The sequence below is a fragment of the Zophobas morio genome, unplaced genomic scaffold (assembly GCF_036711695.1).
Source record: "Zophobas morio isolate AGI-343-1 ecotype UQ-CSIRO unplaced genomic scaffold, CSIRO_AGI_Zmor_V1 ptg000131l, whole genome shotgun sequence".
NCBI classification, from domain to species: domain Eukaryota; kingdom Metazoa; phylum Arthropoda; class Insecta; order Coleoptera; family Tenebrionidae; genus Zophobas; species Zophobas morio.
Window position 1 is genome coordinate 255,153 of NW_026972236.1, and position 21,939 is coordinate 277,091.

The 21,939-nt window shown below is 19.5% G+C and overlaps 2 protein-coding genes across 3 annotated transcripts; one reads left to right on the forward strand and one right to left on the reverse strand.

Moving 5' to 3' along the window:
* The first annotated feature begins 366 nt into the window (after window positions 1–366).
* Window positions 367–2,981, forward strand: LOC135145210 (uncharacterized). Of its 2 annotated transcripts, none has more exons than XR_010283369.1 (5): window positions 367–619; window positions 1,017–1,115; window positions 1,180–1,247; window positions 1,339–1,433; window positions 2,804–2,981. XR_010283369.1 is itself a non-coding variant. In XM_064077320.1 (5 exons), the coding sequence occupies exons 1-5, from the start codon at window positions 406–408 to the stop codon at window positions 2,977–2,979; spliced, it is 633 nt and encodes a 210-aa protein (XP_063933390.1). In that variant the 5' UTR covers window positions 367–405; the 3' UTR covers window positions 2,980–2,981. The 2 variants fall into 2 exon arrangements, 1 of the variants encoding a protein (XP_063933390.1); XM_064077320.1 differs by having other exon boundaries at window positions 367–600.
* A 1,113-nt stretch (window positions 2,982–4,094) lies between these two features.
* LOC135145150 (replication protein A 70 kDa DNA-binding subunit-like) lies at window positions 4,095–21,046 on the reverse strand. Its single transcript, XM_064077247.1, has 18 exons — window positions 21,032–21,046; window positions 20,533–20,567; window positions 20,311–20,449; window positions 18,897–19,002; window positions 16,061–16,357; window positions 14,978–15,038; window positions 14,545–14,613; window positions 14,169–14,364; window positions 13,258–13,322; window positions 13,064–13,141; window positions 11,083–11,152; window positions 10,395–10,473; window positions 9,501–9,639; window positions 9,331–9,430; window positions 6,812–6,872; window positions 6,028–6,145; window positions 4,262–4,283; window positions 4,095–4,204 (listed from the first exon to the last, which is right to left on the reverse strand). The coding sequence occupies exons 2-18, from the start codon at window positions 20,557–20,559 to the stop codon at window positions 4,095–4,097; spliced, it is 1,737 nt and encodes a 578-aa protein (XP_063933317.1). The 5' UTR covers window positions 20,560–20,567; window positions 21,032–21,046.
* Between the last annotated feature and the right edge of the window lie 893 nt (window positions 21,047–21,939).

Here is a 21,939-nt window from a genome sequence, read left to right on the forward strand (position 1 = left end):
CTTTATTGTTTGTTTACAAGTTAAATTTATTGTAGTCTATTAATTAATAAATAATGAAAAAGGTTTTTAATATTTTAATATTAATCAAACTTATTAAACACATGAATACAATAAAACTATCGTCACTGTTTAAATTATATTAATCTTAAAATTATTATGACAATATTGATGGGCTAAACGTCAAACAAAATTTAAAATTGATTTTCATAGGGTATGATTTCTAATAATTTACTTGGTTATTTTGTAATGTTTTTTTTATTGTACTTGTCTTCTACGATTTATTAAATAACAAAGTTTTTAATGCTTTTAGACATTTTGTGTAGTTTTTTTTTGGAGTTTTTAATATTTTTTATTTTTTAAATTTTTAGTTGCACTTTTGCAAAAATATCAAAAAAGTTATTGGAAATGGGCTTTAAAGAGAACCAATTATTAACGAATAGTGAGCCTCACAGAAAAATAGTTTCAGTGCCAAAAAAACCTGCTCTTAGTGAATCCGGCGTTTTGGATTCGTTTATTGATGTTGAAATGGAGGATGACGTTTTTTACAACGATCAAGTAAACGTTGACCGTCAATTGTCCTATGAAGAAGCGAGAAAAGAAGTTATCACTACGTTTTATAGTACTATTGATACAAATATATGGATCGTTATATAAAACTGTTTAGCTCATAAAAAATATACGTCATTGCCATAATTGGCCAAATAAACATCTAATAATACTCTTTATTTCATTATTATATACTAAAGAAATTTTTGTCAAAGAAAATGTCGACTTATATTTTCGTTGAAGAAATTTATTAAATTTTTTGATATACTTTTTAGTTTTTTTCTGAAAGGGATTTTATTTTTCTTAAGAAACTATTTAAAGCCTTTGATATTACAATATATTTTTTTATGCTTATATCAAACAAGCTTTTATACAAATTTTATATTATTAAATTGTTGTGTAAGTAGTACAGCTATAATAAATTATTTTTTATAATGCAAAATTTTCTTTTTATTTAATTTTTAATTTAGGTTAAAACACTTTGTGAAATACGAAAATCTTATTTTAAAAAGGCAGCTTTGGAATATAGAAGTAAACGTTATGGAGTAGCCGCATATTTGTCCGATGTGGTATTATATTTTTATTATTGTTATGATCCTTATCTTATTCTTATGATTATTATTATAATATTAGGGCCACAATCTGAGTGACAAGATAAAAGAAGCCAACATTATTGCTAGTCGATATATATTTAATAATCGGTTTGTAATCGGTTTGTTTATATACTAGAATAATAAGTAAATATATATTTTTTTGACATTCATAAAAAATATATTTTTTACATATAAAAAGCAATAAAAATAATTCTTGTATGCTGATGGACTTGCATGGGCTCCACGTGAAGGAGGCGCTCTTATTTGTGAAAGAGAGAATTCTTTTTTTGAAAAGTAATTTATAATGAAAAAGTTTATAGGCGCTTAATGAAATTTGTTTTTTAATTTAATGTAAAATATTTCATTAAAATTTTTTTTTTAAAAAAATTATTATAATAAAGTTGTTAATAATAATTAAATTATTTCTGGTTATAATTTTTTGGTTTGCAAACTAATTAATAATGAAAAAAGATTAACAAAATGGAGATTATACGTTTTATTTGTATTCAAATTATGAGCCTTAAATTATATTAATATATATTTATAAATTTTACTGTTTTATTTTTTTTTATTAATTAATAATTATTTGGCTTGTTGTTTTATTTTTACTACTTTTTAATGTAAAATATTAGATAAATTTCCTTTTTTTATCAAAATAATATTTTTTTTTCAGTTGATAATTGAAAATTTAGTAACTTATAATTTAAAAATCAATTTTTTTTATATGCAATAAAATTTAACTTTTAGCTTTTAAAATTTTTTTATACAAAGTTTTCTTTTTAGAATTTTTTTTTTATTTTTTAATTTTTTACAGCAGTCATAATATATTTTTACTGTCAGAAAAATTTTTGTTTATGAAATATGAGAACTGTAAAGTTCTACTTTTAATTATGTGTTTAGTTAACTTTAAAAAAATAATTATTTTTAAATTTTCATATTATATATAATTTTTGGTTTTTTTTAGTTGTTATTAATTTTATTAGGCTGGTGAGAATATGTGTATTTTTTTAAATAATATTTTATTGATTCAATCAATTCTGCTTAATTTAAATTTTTTATTGTAAATTATATTTCATACCAAATTATTACTTTAAAATTTTCTTTTAAAAAATTACTCTTAAATATAAATTTTTTTTTATTACCATTATTTATTAATATCATAATTTTTTTTGAAAGTTAATTTAGCAAAAGCGTATAAATAATAACACAAAAAAAAGCTTACTATTGCTTCTCTGCAAATCTGTATCAAGAATGTCGGGTATTGCATAGTCTTTATTTACTTCACTATTCTACTCATTTAAATCAATTATTAAAAAATTGATATTTTCTAATAAAAATATACATAATTTTTAAGCGTGCTACTTAATTATTATAGCAACTTATATAAATATATTATATATTAAAGCCTTATATTATTTTTAAGAATGTAAGTAATTAATTTGTCGTCATTAAAACTTGCTAAAACGAGTACTTCTACTATAACTATTTTTTACAGGCCTTAACTTTATTTTAACAGCTGTTTAAAATTGACAAAATTAATTTTTAAATTTTTATTTAGTTTCTTATTATAAAAAACTTATACATATTTTTATAAACACAAAAATTTCAAGTTTTCATAATAAATTATCTTTAATTTCTAATTGAATATATATATATATATATAGATGTAAAAAGGAGATCAGAAGATCCACCTAAAGGGTTTTTAAAAATTATTACGGGATCTGGCCGGCATAGCTCGACGGGCATAAGCAAAGTTAAGAAGGCTCTGGAAATCTTTTTGAAAAAGAACAACTTTTCTTACAGGAAACTTACAGATGGAACTTTAGAGCTGAAAATTTAATTTTTACCAAATAAGATAGTAGAAAAGAGGAACCAATATTTTAAATATTTTTTAAGTAGGATTTGATTAAAAAAATTAATTAGTAATTTGAATAATATTTGCACGCTTTACAGCGTAGTAATGTTTTCTTTATAAATATTTCACGTAAATTAAGGTAAAGTATAAAATTTTCACTCTTTATTGCTTAATAATGCTTAATAAAAATAAAATTTACGAAATTAATTAAATGGTTATTATTTGCACATCTTACTGCAAGATAATTTAATAAACCCCACATATTTCAAATTTAATTAAAAAATACAATAGTAAAGGATATTTATCGCTTGCTTTATTACTTTCAAAATGTTTTAAAAACTTGATCAAAATTAAAAAATTTTAAATAGCTTCCTTTTGGCAATTTAATTTCTGCAGTGAATTTATACTTAAGTGTCAATGATAGTTCCTTTAGCTCCTCTATTTGATAATTACTAGTATATAGTTTGTTCCACAGAGAATCCCACTTAAGAACCTTTTTCACTACTAAAGATAATGCGTGCAAAAAGCGTAGTTGTAAATTACATAAAGTTAGCATGAACAATACAAAACGAAAAGCATACACTAATTCTAGTCAGATTTTATTAAAAAGTTGGTTCTTAACTACGCCAAGTAGAAATAGATATTTTTTTATTGATTAAATTAAGATGTGCACTATAAGGAGGCTGCTTGCTTACACCGCGACAAGTCTTATTCCGAAAAAGAGCAAGAAAATTTAGAAACTAGAGTTATCAATATATTTTACATCCACAAAAAAAAGGTATATTTTAATTTTTTCTTTAAGCCTACCCTATAAGTGACCACATGTTAGTTTTTTTAAATAAAATTACAAGCTATACTTATATTTTAACCTTCTTTAAAGGTTTTTGAGTTTGGCAACCAGTTCTAACTATTTTATAAGTTTTATTCTACTAAAGATCTATTATAAATATATATCTTTATAAAGTTGTATAATTAATTTCGTCATTGAATATTGAAAAATTAGTATACCATCAAGAACAGTACAAAATTGGATCAGTACTTCAAATTAATTTACTTTTTCTACTAACAAAAAAAGTCCAAAATTTTAAAAAACCTTTTATTTAATGCATTTTGGTGATTTCCTGAAGCAAATAATTTGCTTCAGATTTATAATCCAACGATCGAACGCTTTGAAGTCCGCAACGAATTCGCAATTCTTGTTGGAAATTATCTGCTTTTGCTCGAAGCCGCATCAAAAAAGGTTTGAATTTGAGATTTTCAAACTTACGATTATAAGCGCTTTCGTCATTCTTAATAAAAAAGTAAATTTAAAAATTATACAATATTAATAAAATATTGAAAAAAAAAAAATTAAAAAAAGAAATTATTTCGTATAAAATAAAATTTGGTAACACTTTTCGTTGTCAATTTAATCTAGTAAAATTTAATAGCGCGTTTCGTGCTAAAAGGAAATATTAAAATTTGAGTTACTATTATATAATTAATAAAAATAATAATTTTTTAATTTTTAATGCAAATTATAATTTAAAATTTTTAAGGATTACTACTTTAATAATTACTCTTTTTGAAATTAAAAAGAATAATTTATAAATACTATTAAAATCTCTATTATAATCTCATTTACTTTAAAATTTATACAGTTATTATAAATTATTATTCTATTAAAAAATAAAAGTTTAAAATAATATTTTCAAATTTATAATAAATTTTTTTTAAGGAATATGTATAATATAATTAAAATTATTTAAAAAAGAATTAGTTTTCCAAACAAAATATAATAAAAGTTACTTTTAATTATTAATAAATAACTTTTATTTCTATTATATTATTATTACTTTTTATTTATGTACTAATTTTAAATATTCTGAGATTACTACTATAAAATATAATTACTATTAAAATTAATCTCATCCAATTCAGATTTATAACTTCTTTTAATTTTTTATAAAAATAAAAATTATAAGTTATTTTTTACAAGTAAATAACTTTTTTATTTATTATATTATTACAATACTTACTATTATAAGATTCTATAGTTTATAAATATTTTTATGTCAACTTTTTAATAAATATTTATATTTATTATTGATCATTATTATGGTTATTTATATATTTTTTTTAAAAATCAAAAATTATTTATTAATTTTTTATAAATATTTAATTAACATTATTAAACTAGTAGAAATGAAAATTTCTTATAAAAGATTTAAATTTCCAAATTATTTTTTACTTATTATTATTTACATTTAAAAAAATTATCAAAATATTAATATATAAAAATTTATAATTTAAAAATAATTTTCTTCCAAATTTAAAATTTTAAGATTATTATATATGTTAAACTTATAAATTTAAATTACTTTATAAAAGACAAGAAATTAAAATCCAATATTATATTTTATATTTTTAATTTTCAGAAAGTATAATAAAATTTAATTTAAACTTATTAAACTTATAATAATATAAACTACTTAGAAAGACTTTAATTATTATCCAAATAATTTTTTACAAGTTAAATAATTATTTAATTTAAAATAAGATAACTTTTAAAATTATAATTATAAAAGAATTATATTTCAAAATTATTTTTACAAATTTTATTTTCTAAAATTCTTATTTAAATTAAACTTATAAAACTTAAAGTATTTATAATTATATTAAATTTCAAAATTATATATTAAATGCTCAACTTCTGAAATCATTATTTAATTGAAACTTATAAAAATTATGGAACTTATAAAATTTATAATTGCTATAGGAAACTTGAAATTCAACATTATTTTTTATTCATCATTATTACTCTCAAATAATTTATACTTATACAATTAAATAATTTTTGTGGAGATTTTGAAATGGAAACTTATATTTGCTTATCTTAAAAGTCCGAAAGTATAATTACTTAATTTAGATTTATAAAACTATATAATTTACAATTAACTATAAGAATTTAAATTTTAGAATATTTATAAAAAAATTTGATTTCCTGTAATTAATATTGATACTAATATTATTAAATTTATTATTATTATTTACTTCTAGAAGCTCATCCATTTCATCTGGAGTGGCCTCAAGAAGATGCGCAGCCAAATCGCTAAACGCCACGGCCCACGTCTTCCCGCTCGCATCGACTATACATACTTGAAGCATTAAACTTTATTATTGATGAAAAAAATTTAGTTAAAAAAAATTATTTTTTTCCCTCAAAAAATATAATTAAAATTTTAACAAAAAAAAAGTTTACCAGAAAAACAACTTTAGTGTATTAAAATAAAAAAAAAAGGGGGGAGGGGGGGGAGAAGGTTAGAAATTTATAATAAAGTTTCTTTAATTTCTAGTCTTTAAAAAATTTCGAAGGTAATTTTTTTTTAATTAGTTAATCTTTAAATTAAAAAAATATATAATACTATAAGATATATATAATATTTAGAATTTTTCAAATAATTATAAATATAATTTATTATAAAACTATAAAAAGTGAAATTTTATAAATTTAATTTTTTAAATTTAAAAAAGAGTAATAATATACTAATAAACAATAATTAAATTAAATAATTATATATAAAACTGTAATAGTAAATTTTTTATAATTTAAAACTTTATAAATTTTTTTACTAGTAACTATATAAACCTTTTATATTTTACATATTATTATTTTTAATATTTTTAGTTTTATTTAATGAAAAATAATATATTTATTAATAATATTTAAAGCTTTTAATATAAAACTTGATAAAAAAAAGTTTATAATTGAAATTTTATAAATTTAAAAAAAATCCAAGTTTTTTTAATATATAATAATTAACATTATAATAATAACCGGTTTATGCACTGATCAAAAGTTTCTTGACACTTTTCACAATAATACTGTCCGTTATGTTCTTTATAAAAAAAAGTTTTTAATATAAAAAAAAAAACTAAATAACGATAAAAAGCAACTTTTTTATATATAAAAATATATTTAATAATAATAAATTTTAATATAAAAAACATGAATAGTTTTACTTTTTCATAATAAAATGTACAATCAATAAAAAGTTGGTATCTACCATTAGTTAAAAAAAATATATAAATTGTTACTAGTATTACTCTTATATATATGCGTACTTAATTATTATTATTATTATAAACTAATGAATATTGAACTTCTGCTTGCTTTAAGGCTGTAGTTAGCATATTTTAAAGTTATTATTTATAGTAGCGAAGGAAAAAGTTAATACTGTTACTCTTCAAACTTGTTAACTAAACCAGTCGCTCGTGAAGCCAACTTGCTATAGAAAAGAAGATTACGAACCAAATGACTAAAAAATTCTTTATATTTAATGATTTATAACTTTATTGGTGGGAAAGTACGCCTAGAAAAAGAAAGTCAGAAAATTTAATAACTCCAAAAAAAAAATTGGGAGCGCCGCACACGTGCATTAGGGTTAAATAAGGAGCCAGCCCATATACTAATGAATAGCACTATTACAGGTGGTCAACCGTCCGCAAAAGCTTTCACTCTCTTGAATGTGATTTTACTGACGTTTATTAGCCTTAAATATTAAATAATTTCATATATTATATAGACAAACACATAATATAATGAAGCTATGAAACTCTTTTATTTCTAAATTTCTTATTTTTTGTATTCTTAAAAGAAGTTGATATGAGCATAATTCCCGTGATAAAAAAATTATAAGCAAGGTAAAAAAATAATGATTCTCACCAAAAGGAGTAATTCTCATTAGCAAAACAGAAATAATAAAGGTCCATATTATGAAAAATATGATAATACCGCTACAAAGAATTTTATTTAATATTAACTACTTTTTCTAAACAAAATAAATAAAAAAGTATAATATCAATTTAAAAAAAAAGAATAAAATAATATAATAAAAGTAAAGTAAAACTGTATAAACTCAATAATAATAATAAATGAAAAAGTGATGAAAAGTATTATCAAAGTTATAAAGAAATGAAAGTTTTATTATTAATAAAATATAATATTTTTAAAATATTTGAAAAATTAAAAAAATAATATTAATAGCACTAGAAACTTTATTACATTTATTTATTTTTTTTAAGCCTCTCATGTTTTAATATAACAGGAAACTCATATTTAGAATTATTATTTTTAAAAACTTTTGATATTAATTTACATTTATTTTTTTAAAGCAATTCATATTTTATTATTATAATTAAACTTTCAATATTTATTTGCCTCATAATTTATTTATTATTTTAAGCGATTCATATCATTATTAAAACTTTACTAAAGAATTTCCCAACTATTACTGTCATAATGTTACCTCTATTTTTTGTAAGCGACTGGTATTTTATTATTATTATTATTAAAATTTTAATATATATATATATATATCTTAATTCTTATATTAAAACTTTACTATAATATTTATATTATAATTTACTAAAACTTTTATAAATTAATATTAAAATTTATTAATATTCATTAAAAGTAAACCTTCTTATAACTAAGTATTATATTTTAACATTACTTCTTCATTTTTTATAGTCGACTCACTATTTATTATCGAAATTTAAATATTTATTTATTTATATAATCGGCTTGAACTTTTATTGTTAACTTTACTATATAAATTTATTAGTTTTATTAACTTCTTTTTTTTTTATTATATTATCAAAATTTTTCATAATTATTTAATTTATTATTTATTTGTATTAATATATTAATAATTATTATATATATTCATAATTATATCTTTCTATTTATTAAAAATAGAAATTTTTTATTAACATTTATGATTAAAACTTTTCAAAAGTTTATCATAACTTATTATATCTCTCTATTTATAATAAAGTAAATTTACTTTTTATTAACTTTCATTTATTATAAAAAAAATTATTGATATATATAATAATAGTTTTACTGTTTCGGTATAACTTTTTATTATTTATTATAGAAGACTTTAATGTTTATATAATAATATAATGAAGTAAACAACAAGAATAAAGTTTCTCTTTTAACTATAAAAGCTTGAATATTTACAAACTTCTTACTTCATATGAAGACAAATATAGTTCTACTTATTTATATTTACTAATTAATTTTTATTATATTAAAAAAAATGCTAATGGTAATAAGAAAAATTAAAAAAATATTTCTACGTATTTATAATATTTATTGTAAGAGAAGTAAAAGTTTTGTAATAATATGAAAATAATAGATACTTCCCTTAAATTTATTTGTGCTCCAAATATTTTTATTATTATTTTTATATATCCAAAACTTCATTATTTATTTTATTATATAAACATTTACTTTGTAAAAAATTCTAAGTTATAAAACTAATAAAAAGTATAAAATACTAAAAATACCATTTAACTTTTTATTGCAGCCATCACGTGGGCAGGCCTTGTAAAGTACTCGATCCTTTTTAGCAAGCGTGATATATCCACGTGTTACAAAAAAAACAGGCTGACCACATATGTTTATTAAGTAGATATAAAAACTATTATCTTTTTAATAATAAAATAATAAATTTTACGGAATCCTGAAACTCCTTAGGCGGCGCAGTTCTCAAGTAAGACAGTGGCTTGCGTGGATCTGTCCATGAACGCTCATTGGTTGGGGCTCCAACGCCAGAAAGAGATTGGGCGTGCGTAGCATATCCAATAGAGTCGTACCTTGCATAGCCAATAATAAATACCGATATTAAGAAAAAAAAAGTTTTAATAAAAAGTATAAGTTCAAATCAGCATAAAATTTTATGAATAAAAGCTTTATATAATATAACTATATATATAAATAATATATCTACTGCTAAACTTTCACAGTAATACCTCTATAAAAAATTTTATTAAAATGTAATTAGTTAATCATTCCGCTCTTAAGTAGTCAAGCTTAAAAATAATTTTTAAGAACGCATGGAAAACTTTCATTTCGTTAATAACCAAAATATTTAAACTTATTGTAGTAATGCACAGGAGTTAAAGCAATCGAATTGGATATATCTAAACCAACGGCAAACAATTCATACGCTGTTTAAGGAGTTACTAGTAGAAAAGTTCCCTGCAGCACTTGCATACTTAGTGAAACTAATATAAAGGGATAAACCAATAATATTGCAATAAAACGACACCTATTTTTGAGTGTCAGGCAGAAGACGCACATGGGTGGCCCTAAAACTCTACCATTAAAATGCTAAGGTTAAAAGGCATGCAAATGTTATTGGTGATTGCCTTCAAAACAGCGCAAAAAGAGCATATTATCACGTGCTCGCATTGGCATGTGCCGCCCCTTTTTCTTCCGTTTATTTTAATAAATTTGTGTACCGTAAACCGCCATCAAAATAGCAACGGGGAGGAGTAGTTAGCAAAACGCACTACTATTGGTGCAATATTTTATAAGAGAAAACGTAGAATGGTGTACGACTATAGACCATCCGCGCAGGCGATGCGCCTCTTTAACATCCGGATTGATGGTTATTATGCTGCTCATTTGCGCTGATAAATTCTTTCCTAAAAATAATAATAGTAGTTAGCATAAAGGAAAAAAAAAAATAAAAAAATATAAAAAACTTTAAAACTTTCTCCTGATAAAAATTATAATTCTAAACTGTATAAAAAGTATTTGTTAAAGTAACAAAAGAATAATAATGATAATAAATATATGAGTTATTTATATAAGAACTTTATATCTTTTTTATTATACTTTATTATTAATGAAATAATACTTTATAACTTTTTTATTTACTTTATTATTAGTGTAGTAACACTTTAAAACATACTAAACAAAAACTTTTGCAAAAAGTTAAATAAATATTTATAAAAAGCAAACGATACAAACATTATTATAAAGTTTGCTAATAATAAGTGTATCTAAAATACTAAAAAAAAATGTAAATTACCAGTAAATATACGTTTTATTATGCTGCAAGCCCCAACAAGATATTTAATATTTCATTATAAAAAAAATGTATAACGGGAATAAGAAAGTTTTTACTGGACTAAGCATCATATTTAACAAATCGTTAACAACTATATCTCGAGATAGACGCCCGCATGGGGCCCGGCGCCTCCGACAATAGTGGAGGTGCTAAAAAAAGAAATTCTGTATATATAGAAAACCGCCATAGTCCCCAACACGCGCTCCTTTGACGCAAAGCACTGGAGCTTCGGCAGCGGGAACAGTAAAGTTCTACAGATAAAAGTATTTTTTTCCTTTTTTATTATAAACTTTGTCAAAAAAATTATAGACATTCTATTATTATATTATATTTATAATTATTTTTATTATTTAATACATAATGAACTTATTTATGGTTAAAAAAAATTATTATCTAACATTTATTTTATATTTTCAAACACAATATGAATATTTATAATCGATATAAAACTATATATTAAATATAAACTTTTAATATATATCAATACAAAAATTAATATTTTATATTAATACATTATAAAATATTTATTTATGTATTATTTTTAAAAACCTAAAACGAAAAAATATTTTTAAAAAAAGATATCGAACTATTATAGAAGTATATTTAAGCATTAGTATAATTATTAATATTATATCAATATACAAGTACGACAATTTTGTTATAAATAATAACAAAAGAAAATAATTTTACTTTTAGAATATATAAAAATAAAAGTCATTCGATTATATGAAGATCAAAAAAATAAAATATAAAAATCATTAAATTTAATGAAATACAAAAACAAAAAATTTTGAAATAATAATCAATAAATTTTATGAAAAAAAAATTATTCTTTTATAAAAATTAATATTTTTTAATAAAAAAGTATTTTATACTGAAAGAATAAATAATATTATATCGCATTGTATTACATAAAATGCATATTTTACTTTTTTTACTTTTTAATAACAAAGTATTATTTATATATCGAATTTTATTACATAAAATTTATATTTTATTTTTTTTCACTTTTTCATAACAAACTATTATTTATATATTCTTATATATAAATATATAAAAATAATACTAAGAAATAAAAATTTTCGTTATGAAAACTAATAAAAAATATTTTATACAATAGTAATAAAAAAGTTCATATATTTTTTTTTTTACTTTTTATTTACGAAATAATATTTGTATTTTTTGGTATGTATAAAAAAAATACAAATAATAAGAATTAAAAGAAATCCTTTATTAATCAATATATACTCTTATAATTATTCTATTTTACTTTTTATTAATAACGAAATAATATTTATATGTTTATATATATATAAATACAAATATATTATAAAATAAATTTTTTTTATTAAAACAATAAATAATCATTTTTATTACTTACGGATAATAAGAATACTTTACTATTATTCATTTTTACTTTTCAATATTAAAGAAATAATACTTTCATATTTATAAGGAAAATAATATTTTTTATAATAATTTTTACTTTATACTAAATAATACTATTTTGTAGTGTTTATATATAAAAAAAAGATAAATAGATTTTTTTACCTTTTTTAATAAAAATTTTATATTAATATATTTATATATATACAAAAGAGTACTACTAATAAGCACTTTTCTTTACTTAATAACAAAATAGTTTTATTTTTTTAAAAAGTTATTCTAATAAAAATATTTAAGAATTGTAATATTTATATTTTATAAATATAACAATAATATACTCATTACATATAAATATTATAGTTTCATATAATACTATTAATGTTAACAATCGTAAATATCTTATACTTATCATTATTTATACTTCATAAGTATTATTGCAATTATAAATTTATGATTTCTATTATTTCTAGACTTTCTATTACTTTTTGCATAATTATTATTATTGCTTTATATTATTTTTAATAATGAATAGAGCAATAATAATATTTTATTATTATTATATATAAAGTACTTATTATTTTTAATGAATATTTATATTATAAATTAGTATATTTATAAAACTTCCTATTATTTTGTGTAATATAGCAATACTAATAATATATATAATTATTATCATATATAACAATTAAAGCAACACTAATAATAATTATTATTAGTATTATTTTACTAACATTCATTAATAAAATGATATTTTTTGATCATTAAAATTACTGCACCTCCGCATTTTCGCCCCACAAAGTTAAAGAAATTTCAGTTTGAGAGTCGTCCACAATTGTTAATGATCTTTTTGAAAGCTATTGTAACAATTATACTTATTTATAAAACTTTTAATAAAAGTTGTTATGAAATATAATAACTCTAAAAACTCTAAAAAATATACAACTTTACTAGTACTACTAATAATAATAACTCGCTTTCCAGTTTTAGTATGAACCGCTGAGAGATCGCCGACTTCCTTAACGATTCCAATAACGTCTTAAAGAAAAAGTTTTATTTTTATTACATTTTTAAAACTTTATAAATACTTTTATTATAATAATAATAATAAATGACAACTTTATTATTTACATTTTAAAAAAAAAAACTTTTCATAAAATTTTTAGTCTTATTTTTATATGAAAACAAAATAGTAACTTCGCTGTTTACTTATTTGTACAATTAAAATATATTTTTAATACTTTTTTTAATACTTTTTTTTTCCCTTTTGACGAGTATTAAAAGTTTTTTTTATTGGAATATTTATTTTTATTATTTTCACTTTTATTTTTGTTTGATAATTATTATTTTATTATTAATAAAACTTATAATATATTAAACTTATAATTACTATCAATGAAATTTTATAATTTATAATATTTATATTCATTATTTTTTATATATTATTTCATTATTATTATCACTTTATTATCAATAAAAGTTTATTTTTCTTACTTATTTTATTATTTTATTGATAAAAGTTATTATATTATAATGCTATTATACTATGATTACTATATTTGCATTCTCACTTTTACTTTATTATTTTCATTATAATCACTTTATTAATAAAGTTTATGTATAGCGTTATATTTTTTAAAAAGTGATAACTTTATTATTTTTTAACTCAATATAATTTTTTTTTAAAACTTTTCAAAAAACTTTTATTATTATAAACTTCATGATCAAAAATTTTTAAACAGTTTTATAATAAATTAGTAATTAATTATAATTACTATAAATATTTTTTATAACTATTATAAATTTTACTTTTTTTATTAAAAAAACAAAACTTTTAAAGTTATTATTACACTAAAAAAAAAAAAGGGGGGGGGGGGAAATTACCCAATAGGGAATCTTTAGGGGCCTTTTCGATTTCGCTAATTGGCAGAAAATTCATATGCAGACGAGGGACCGATTCAGTATTTTCCTTGCACTCTTGGCACTGAACAGTTGGGCCAAAAGTAATTTCATATTCATTTTTAATGGTAGAAAACTGCTTATTGGCCAGTTTCACAGTCCCGTTAGAAAAATAATAAACCTAAAAAAAAGTTAGCAAAATTTTTTTTTTAAAAATAATTATTTAAAATATAATATTTAAAAATGCAACGTTTAGAAAATAATCTATATAAAACGATATGTAAAAAAAGAATACTTTTTTATAAATATTTATTATAAATAATTAAAAAAAGTTTATTATTTTATATATTATCATAAAAACTTTATTCAATTCCAGCAAATCAGAAAGTTTTTCTGCAACTTCACCAAACGCAGTACATCGAATCTCACCCTTTTATATATATAAAAAATAATAAATATAAAAAAATAAAAAAATATTATAAGTTAGGCTTTCTTTATACTTCAAAAAAGTTTTAAAGTATATAAAAATTATATATTTGCTGATAAAAAAGTTTCAAGAAAATTAATTAAAAGTTTTAACTTTCTTTATTTACTTCAATAAAAGTTTTAAAACTTACAATAAAAAGTTTAGACTTTATTTATTTACTTTCATAAAAGTTTGCAAAATATAAAAAAGTAAGTACTTTTGAAAAGTTTAGAAAAAAGATATTAAAAAGTTAAAACTTTCTATATTTACTTTATTAAAGTTATAAATATTAACAGTCAAAAAAAACTACAACTATAATATTTCTTACCGACTCGTCTGTCAAGTCAAAGGAAATAAGTTTTCCTTCGCCTTTTGCATTTGTATAATGCCTGAAAAGAATAATAATAATAACTAGAGATAATATAATTATATAATAATAATTATGAAGATAAAAATAATAAATCATTAAAAGTTTATTTTAAAATAATAATAATTATCAATGATAAAAATACATAACAAAAATTATAAAAAGGATAAAAAATATTAATTTATTAATAAAAGTTTTATTATAAGTAAATTTATGTATTTTATTGTGATTATTAACAAACTTCACAACTAAACATTAAAATTTTTTTATTATTATAATAGAAAAGTATAAATATAATAACCCTTTAAAAATAATATTTGTAAATAAATTATAAATTTAATGAACCAATCAATTGAAAAATAAATTTAGTTTTTATCCAATCAGTGACGAAAAAATAAGCCAATAATATAAAGAAAAGTTATTTATAATAGATATAATGAAGGAAGCAATATATATAATATATAAAAAATATAAAAGTAGACTTAAAAATAATAATTTTGACAGAAAACGTAAATATATATAAAAATCTTTAATATTATCATAATTATAGAAAAAATAAAAATATGAATAAGATTAACTAAATTTTTATTATATTATTTATTTTTAGTAACAAAAAAAATTTACTTTTTTTAATTTTACTTATTATTATTTAATAAAAAAACATTAAAAAAATTTTGTAAAATACTAAAGCAAAAAAAAAGTAACTGCTTTTATATTGATATTCATAATAATTATTAATAATAAAAAATAATATAATAAAAAACTATTAAAAAATACTTATATAATTTTTATCAAAAAAATTATTTTTATTTTTAACAATAACTTTTGAATTATTTTAGTAGTATAAAAGATAAATATACAAATAATAATCGTCCAAAAAAGTATAATACCATAAACTTGTAAAATAAAGGTATTAATAAAAATAATTTTTTTATATTATAAAAACTTTTTTTGGAATCAACATGTAAATTTTTAAAAAAAAAAAAAAAAGAAACAATTTTATATAATAAAGTCTAGAATAATATTAACATAAAAAAAGAAAACCTGATTTGAGGTTTGTTGGTAACACGTGCTTTAATAGTCCACCGCGATTGGTAGGGATTAATAGCCGATATTGGAACGACTTTTCCCGACAGCAGCAGAGAAGCGCGCTTTTCGGGGGGTTCTACATTGCTTTTACTTTCATTATTTTTATTGATCACATTGATGTTGGATGAAAGCATGCGCGGCGCGGAAGCCGTGTTGGGCGCGGGATGCTCCCGTGAGGTTTCGATATCGACTGGACAGCCAATCGTGTCTCGCTCAACTCCTATAAATTGGAGTTCCAGTACAAAAATAATTCTGAAAATTTAAAAAAAAAATTAATTGACAAGTTTTTAAAGAAATTAAAATACTTAAAATTTTTAATAATTTTTTTAATAATAAAAAATATATTTATAACAAAAAAAAAGTTCCAGTAAAAAAAAATCTAAAAATTAATATATATTTTTTATAATGAATATCTGAAGGTAAAAATATTATCCTACACGAAAAAAAAAAATAAAGATATTGATAATATTTATTAATTATTTTATAAATAAATATATATGTATAAATAGAAATAAATTCATAGTAGTAAAAATATGTCGAAAGCTAACTGTTTTTTACCTAACATATATAAAAACTATTAAAATATTATAATAATAATGAAAATAAAGCAAGCAGGTTAGACTATGCATAAACAGGCTGTAAAATAATAATAGAAAAAGTAAACAAGCTAAAAAGTATAAAGTTTATAATAATAATAATATTTGTAAGAAAAGTTTATGAGATTTAAAGTTTGAGATATACTTTTCACTAGCATTAAAAAAGGTAAATATTTTTAATAAAAATAACTAAAAAACAAAAAATAATATAAGAACTTAGAAATATGTAAAATAATATTAATAATTTATAAGCACAATCAATACAAAGATTAATTTCAGTAGATTTCATATAAAAAATAATAAAATGCCTAAAGTTTATATAAAAATTCCTTTTACTAAAATTTAATAAAAAAATTAATATTTTTTATAAAATAACTTAAAAATAATAATTATAATATTTTCATATAAAAATTTAAAAAATATAAAAATATTAATATTCACAATTAAAATCAATAAACAAATTAGAAAAATCTAAATATATTTTATATTAAAAAACATAAAATGTACAAAGTTTATATAAAAAATTCCTTCTTATTTGAAATTTTTAATAAAAAATAAATTAAATATAATAATAAATAAAATTTTAGAAAGTATTATAAATATTAATAAATTAGAATTTATATAAAAAGTTAGAAAATATAAAGAATATAAATAAAATATTTATAAGTGATAATAAATATTATATATACCAAAAATTAATTTAAAAAGATTTTTTATTTAAAAGTAAAATCTATTAAATAACTTATACAGTATAATATATTTTCTTAGTGATAAAGTTAAATAAATGTATATATATAATATTTATAAACTTAACAATATTAAAATAAAATAAAAATAAATAAATATAAGATTTCATGTGGAAAAGAATTCATTTTTGTATAAAAAAGTTAAAAAAAAATTAGATTTTGTATAGAAAAAATAAAAAATGCAAAGTTTAAAAAATTTTAAAATATAATAATAATAAAATTTTTATTTTTATTTTTTTAATTTCTGCAAGCGTATGCATTATTTTTTAAAGTAAGCTATAAAGAGAAAAACAATTAAAAAAAATATAAAAAGTAATCAAAATTGAAAAAAGTTTTTTCAATTAGTATATTATTAGATTCTTTATAAAAATATATGCAAAATTTTTACTTTTTATTATTTTATTAATGAGAAAAAAATCTAATATAATATAAAAAGTAATTAAAATTTAAAGAAGTTATTTAATTTGGTTAATTAGATAAATAAAAAAAATAAAAATTAAGTACAGACTTTGACTTTTTATTTTAATTATAAATTAGAAAAAAATTTTAAGAAAAAAAATAAAGTATTCAAAAAATTTTTTTTGAATGATTTCAATATTTAATTAAATTAAATAAAAAAGTTGTATATACAATACTTTTACTTTTTATTACCATTCTAAACCCAATATATACATAAAAGTTATCAACAATTAAAAAAATCATTTTAATTCGTAAATTATAAAATTAAATGGAAAAAATTTAAATACAAACTTTTACTTTTTATTTTTATTTTAAATAAAAAAAATTCAAAAAAATATAAAAGGTAATCAAGTTACGTGAGTTACATAAATAAATAAATAAAAATACTTTTACTTTTTATTTTTATTATAATTAAACAAAAAAAATTCAAAAAATAAGTGATAAAAACTTAAAAAAGTTATTTCAATAAAACTTAGATAAAAAAAATAAACGCAATATAAAGTTAATAATGAAAATATAAGAAATAATAAAGTTAAAAATAAGAATTATAAGGTAATAAAAACTTAAACAAAAAAAATTTATATATAAAACTTTTACTTTATTTATAATATTTTTCACAAAAGTAGATATATTTATACTACTTAAATTACTTATTCGAAAAAGATAAAAAGGTTAAATATAATTAAAAAATAATAAGAAAAAATATATAAAAATTAAAACAGTAAAACATTCACTCTCAATTAGATTTTTACAAATGTTATAAATGTTATAAAATTTAATAATATATAACAAAATATTAATTTAGAATTAAAAATAATAATAATAAACGAATAGAAAATATAATAATATAAAATATTGGAAAAATTTATATATTGAAAAAAAATAATTATAATAATAATTTTACAAGAAATTAATAATTTAAAAAAAAAAATTTAAAAAAACATTTTAATTTATAATAACTATCAAACTTTTATATAATAAAACTTTTACTTCCTATTCTGGTAATTTCCGCAAGCGTAACGAGACAAGCAGATTACTGCATTTCTCTGAAATTGTGGAGATTCAGCAACACTCGAAAGCTGGACGGCAAGCATCGCTGTAGGAAATTAATTTGAAAATTGAATAAAAATACCTGATTTTTCTATAAATTATTTATATTCAAATTATTATATCAAAAATAATTTAACAAAAATAATGTAATTATAAATTAAATTTTCACTCAAAGTTTTTTCAAAAAATTATCAATTTATCTATAAATTACTTATATGCAAATTTTTATAACTAAAAAATAATTTAAGTAAATTTAATTTTTCACAATTTGTTTTTTTTTACAAATTTTTGGTTAAAAATAGTTTAATTATATATTACATTTCTCACATTTTAATTTTCTTTTAAAAAACTATTAAAAGTTCCTTTAGATTATTTATATTCAAATTTTTATAATTAAAAAATAGTTCAAGTAAATTTAAATTTATCACCTTTAAAGTTTTTTTAAAAAAAATATAAAAATCTTTACAAATTAAGTTAAATTCAAATTCTTATTTAAAAAATAATATTAGAAATTAGATTTTTCACAATTTACGTTTTTAAAAAAAATATTAATTTTTCTATATACTATTTATATTCAAATTTTTTAAATTAAAAACTAGTCTAAGTTGTGTTTTAAATTTTTCTATAAATTATTTTTTATACTCAAATTGTTTATTTTTAAAATAATCTAATTAAAAAATTTTTTATCATTTTTTGTTTTTTTCAAAAAAAGTAAAATTTCAATGTTATTTTATATTCAAATTTTTATAATAAAAAATTGGTTTTAATTATTATATACGTCCAATAACAAATCTCTTTAAAAAATCAAAAAAAAAGTAAGAATATTTTCTATAAATTATATAATAAAACATTCAAATATTTTAAATTCAAATTCTATTTATTTATAATTGTAGTTTAACTAAAAAATTAATTTCCTTACTTTTTCACTCTCTTTTTTCAAAACAAAATTTACTAATAAAAAATCACCGAATTGTTATCTACTTATGATAATTAGTACAGTTACATTTTCTTTAATTTATATAATAAATTTCCTGATATAATATTTTAAAATCAAATTTTTATTTATTTTATATATAAAGTTAAATTTAAAAAAAATTTCTTTGAAAAGATAATACAATAAAAAAATCAACGAAATTTTGAAAATATACAAGTTTCTTAAATTAAAATTTTTAAAAAAGAGTTAAAAACATTCAATATTTTTAAAAACTTATAAACAAAAATTAAAACAAACATAAGTTATATAAAAAATAATATAAAAAAATAAACAAATTTATGGCAATAAATTTTAATTTTCACTTAATTAAAACTTCCATAAAGAAATGTAGAATTATGGAAATTAAAATTACACAATTACCTGCTTGATAGTGCGTTCCATCGCTGATGGTTAAACGATAACGATCGCCTTGTTTAGTATTCTGATTTTGGCTCTGTAACTTTTTAATATTAATTATTTGTACAACGGGATTGACAACTTGCTCATCGTCTTGAATCGCCTACAAATTATAATTTAACTTATTTTAAATAAACCCTTATTTAAGTTACATACTTATAGATCCTGCAAATTAATAAAAATTACCCGTATACATCCGGAAGTAAGTTGCATTTTTAGTTCTACAAAGTTGTAATTTATAAGATATTTTATTAATAAAGTAGCAAAAAACAATATATATAACGAATTTCATAAATTCAACACGATTAAAAGCTGTAAAAACAGGTTTTTATTGTAAAAAGCTCTTGATAATCTTGTAAAAGTGCTTTTTATAATATAAAATATTAGTAAAGTAGCGTAGGGACGTTACAAAAGAATATCAAAATTGACAAGGTAAAAGTTGAGTTCATAATTTATAAGTAAAATAAATTCTTTAAATATAACTGTAATTCAAATATATAAGATTCAAATCCTATAATAAATATCTAAAAAATAACTCAAATATTATGGCTGGAATTTGTTAAATGTTAAATTTGATGTTAAACAGAATGGGAAAGAAAAGCTACGTTACAGTCAGTTTCTCAAACAGTTTACAGAGAAGCTATTTAAATGTCAAGAACTTATAATAATATAAGTAAATACTTACAAATTCTTCTTACTACCCTCCCTACTAGAATTTAAGTTGCTTACATATTTAAACACCGCGCACAACTTATAAACCGAAAGTCATTACCAATCAGAAGAATTAGCAAAATTTTACAGCACTCGAAGGCGCCCAGTTCGTACAATTAATTACACCTACATTTTTAATCCATGGCTTCCTTAACAAAACCAAGACGGTATCAACTAGAACGAATGCGCTTTGTTATTGCAGCTAAATAGTATACATCAATATAGCGGTACTGAAACTTATATATTTCATTATATGCATGCAATAGTATTTTCATAATTTTACTGTTGTCTTTATTGATATATACTATTTAGCTGTGATGATACAGCGTATCCGTTCTAGTTGATCGCATCATTGTTTGCTAAGGGGGTGTAAGCTCCGCACCTTTCACTAGAAGAGGGACAGTAGATTAAACAGCGCTTCCAGTAAGCCAGTGCTTTAAAAAAAAAAGAGCCCCATTGTGTAGCAAGATTACACACGGGGAAAATTTATCCATGGTACTCGTGCATATAAGGAGATATGATCGACAAAAACAGTTGAAATCAATAACGGTTTTCAGGTTATAGTAAATGAGCTATGAAAAAGTAACCCTCCTGACAGTGCCACCGCTACCAGGTGTTTGGGGATAGTGAAAATTTCAACTCTGCAAACCCGCGAAGTGTAAAAAGCGGTGAGGGCCACTTGACAGCCTAATGCCGCTAATCACGTGAAGTTCCTGCAACATGTGCAAATTGTAGAAGGTGCCCACTACCATCCTCACGACTGCAACTTCTATCTGCGAAAGCCAAGCAACGGTCAACTACTAAACACAGTCAGTACCCATCTCGTACCCCGCGGGCCCCTTACGCTTCCCACGCGAAACAAGGCCTCATCCAAACTCATTA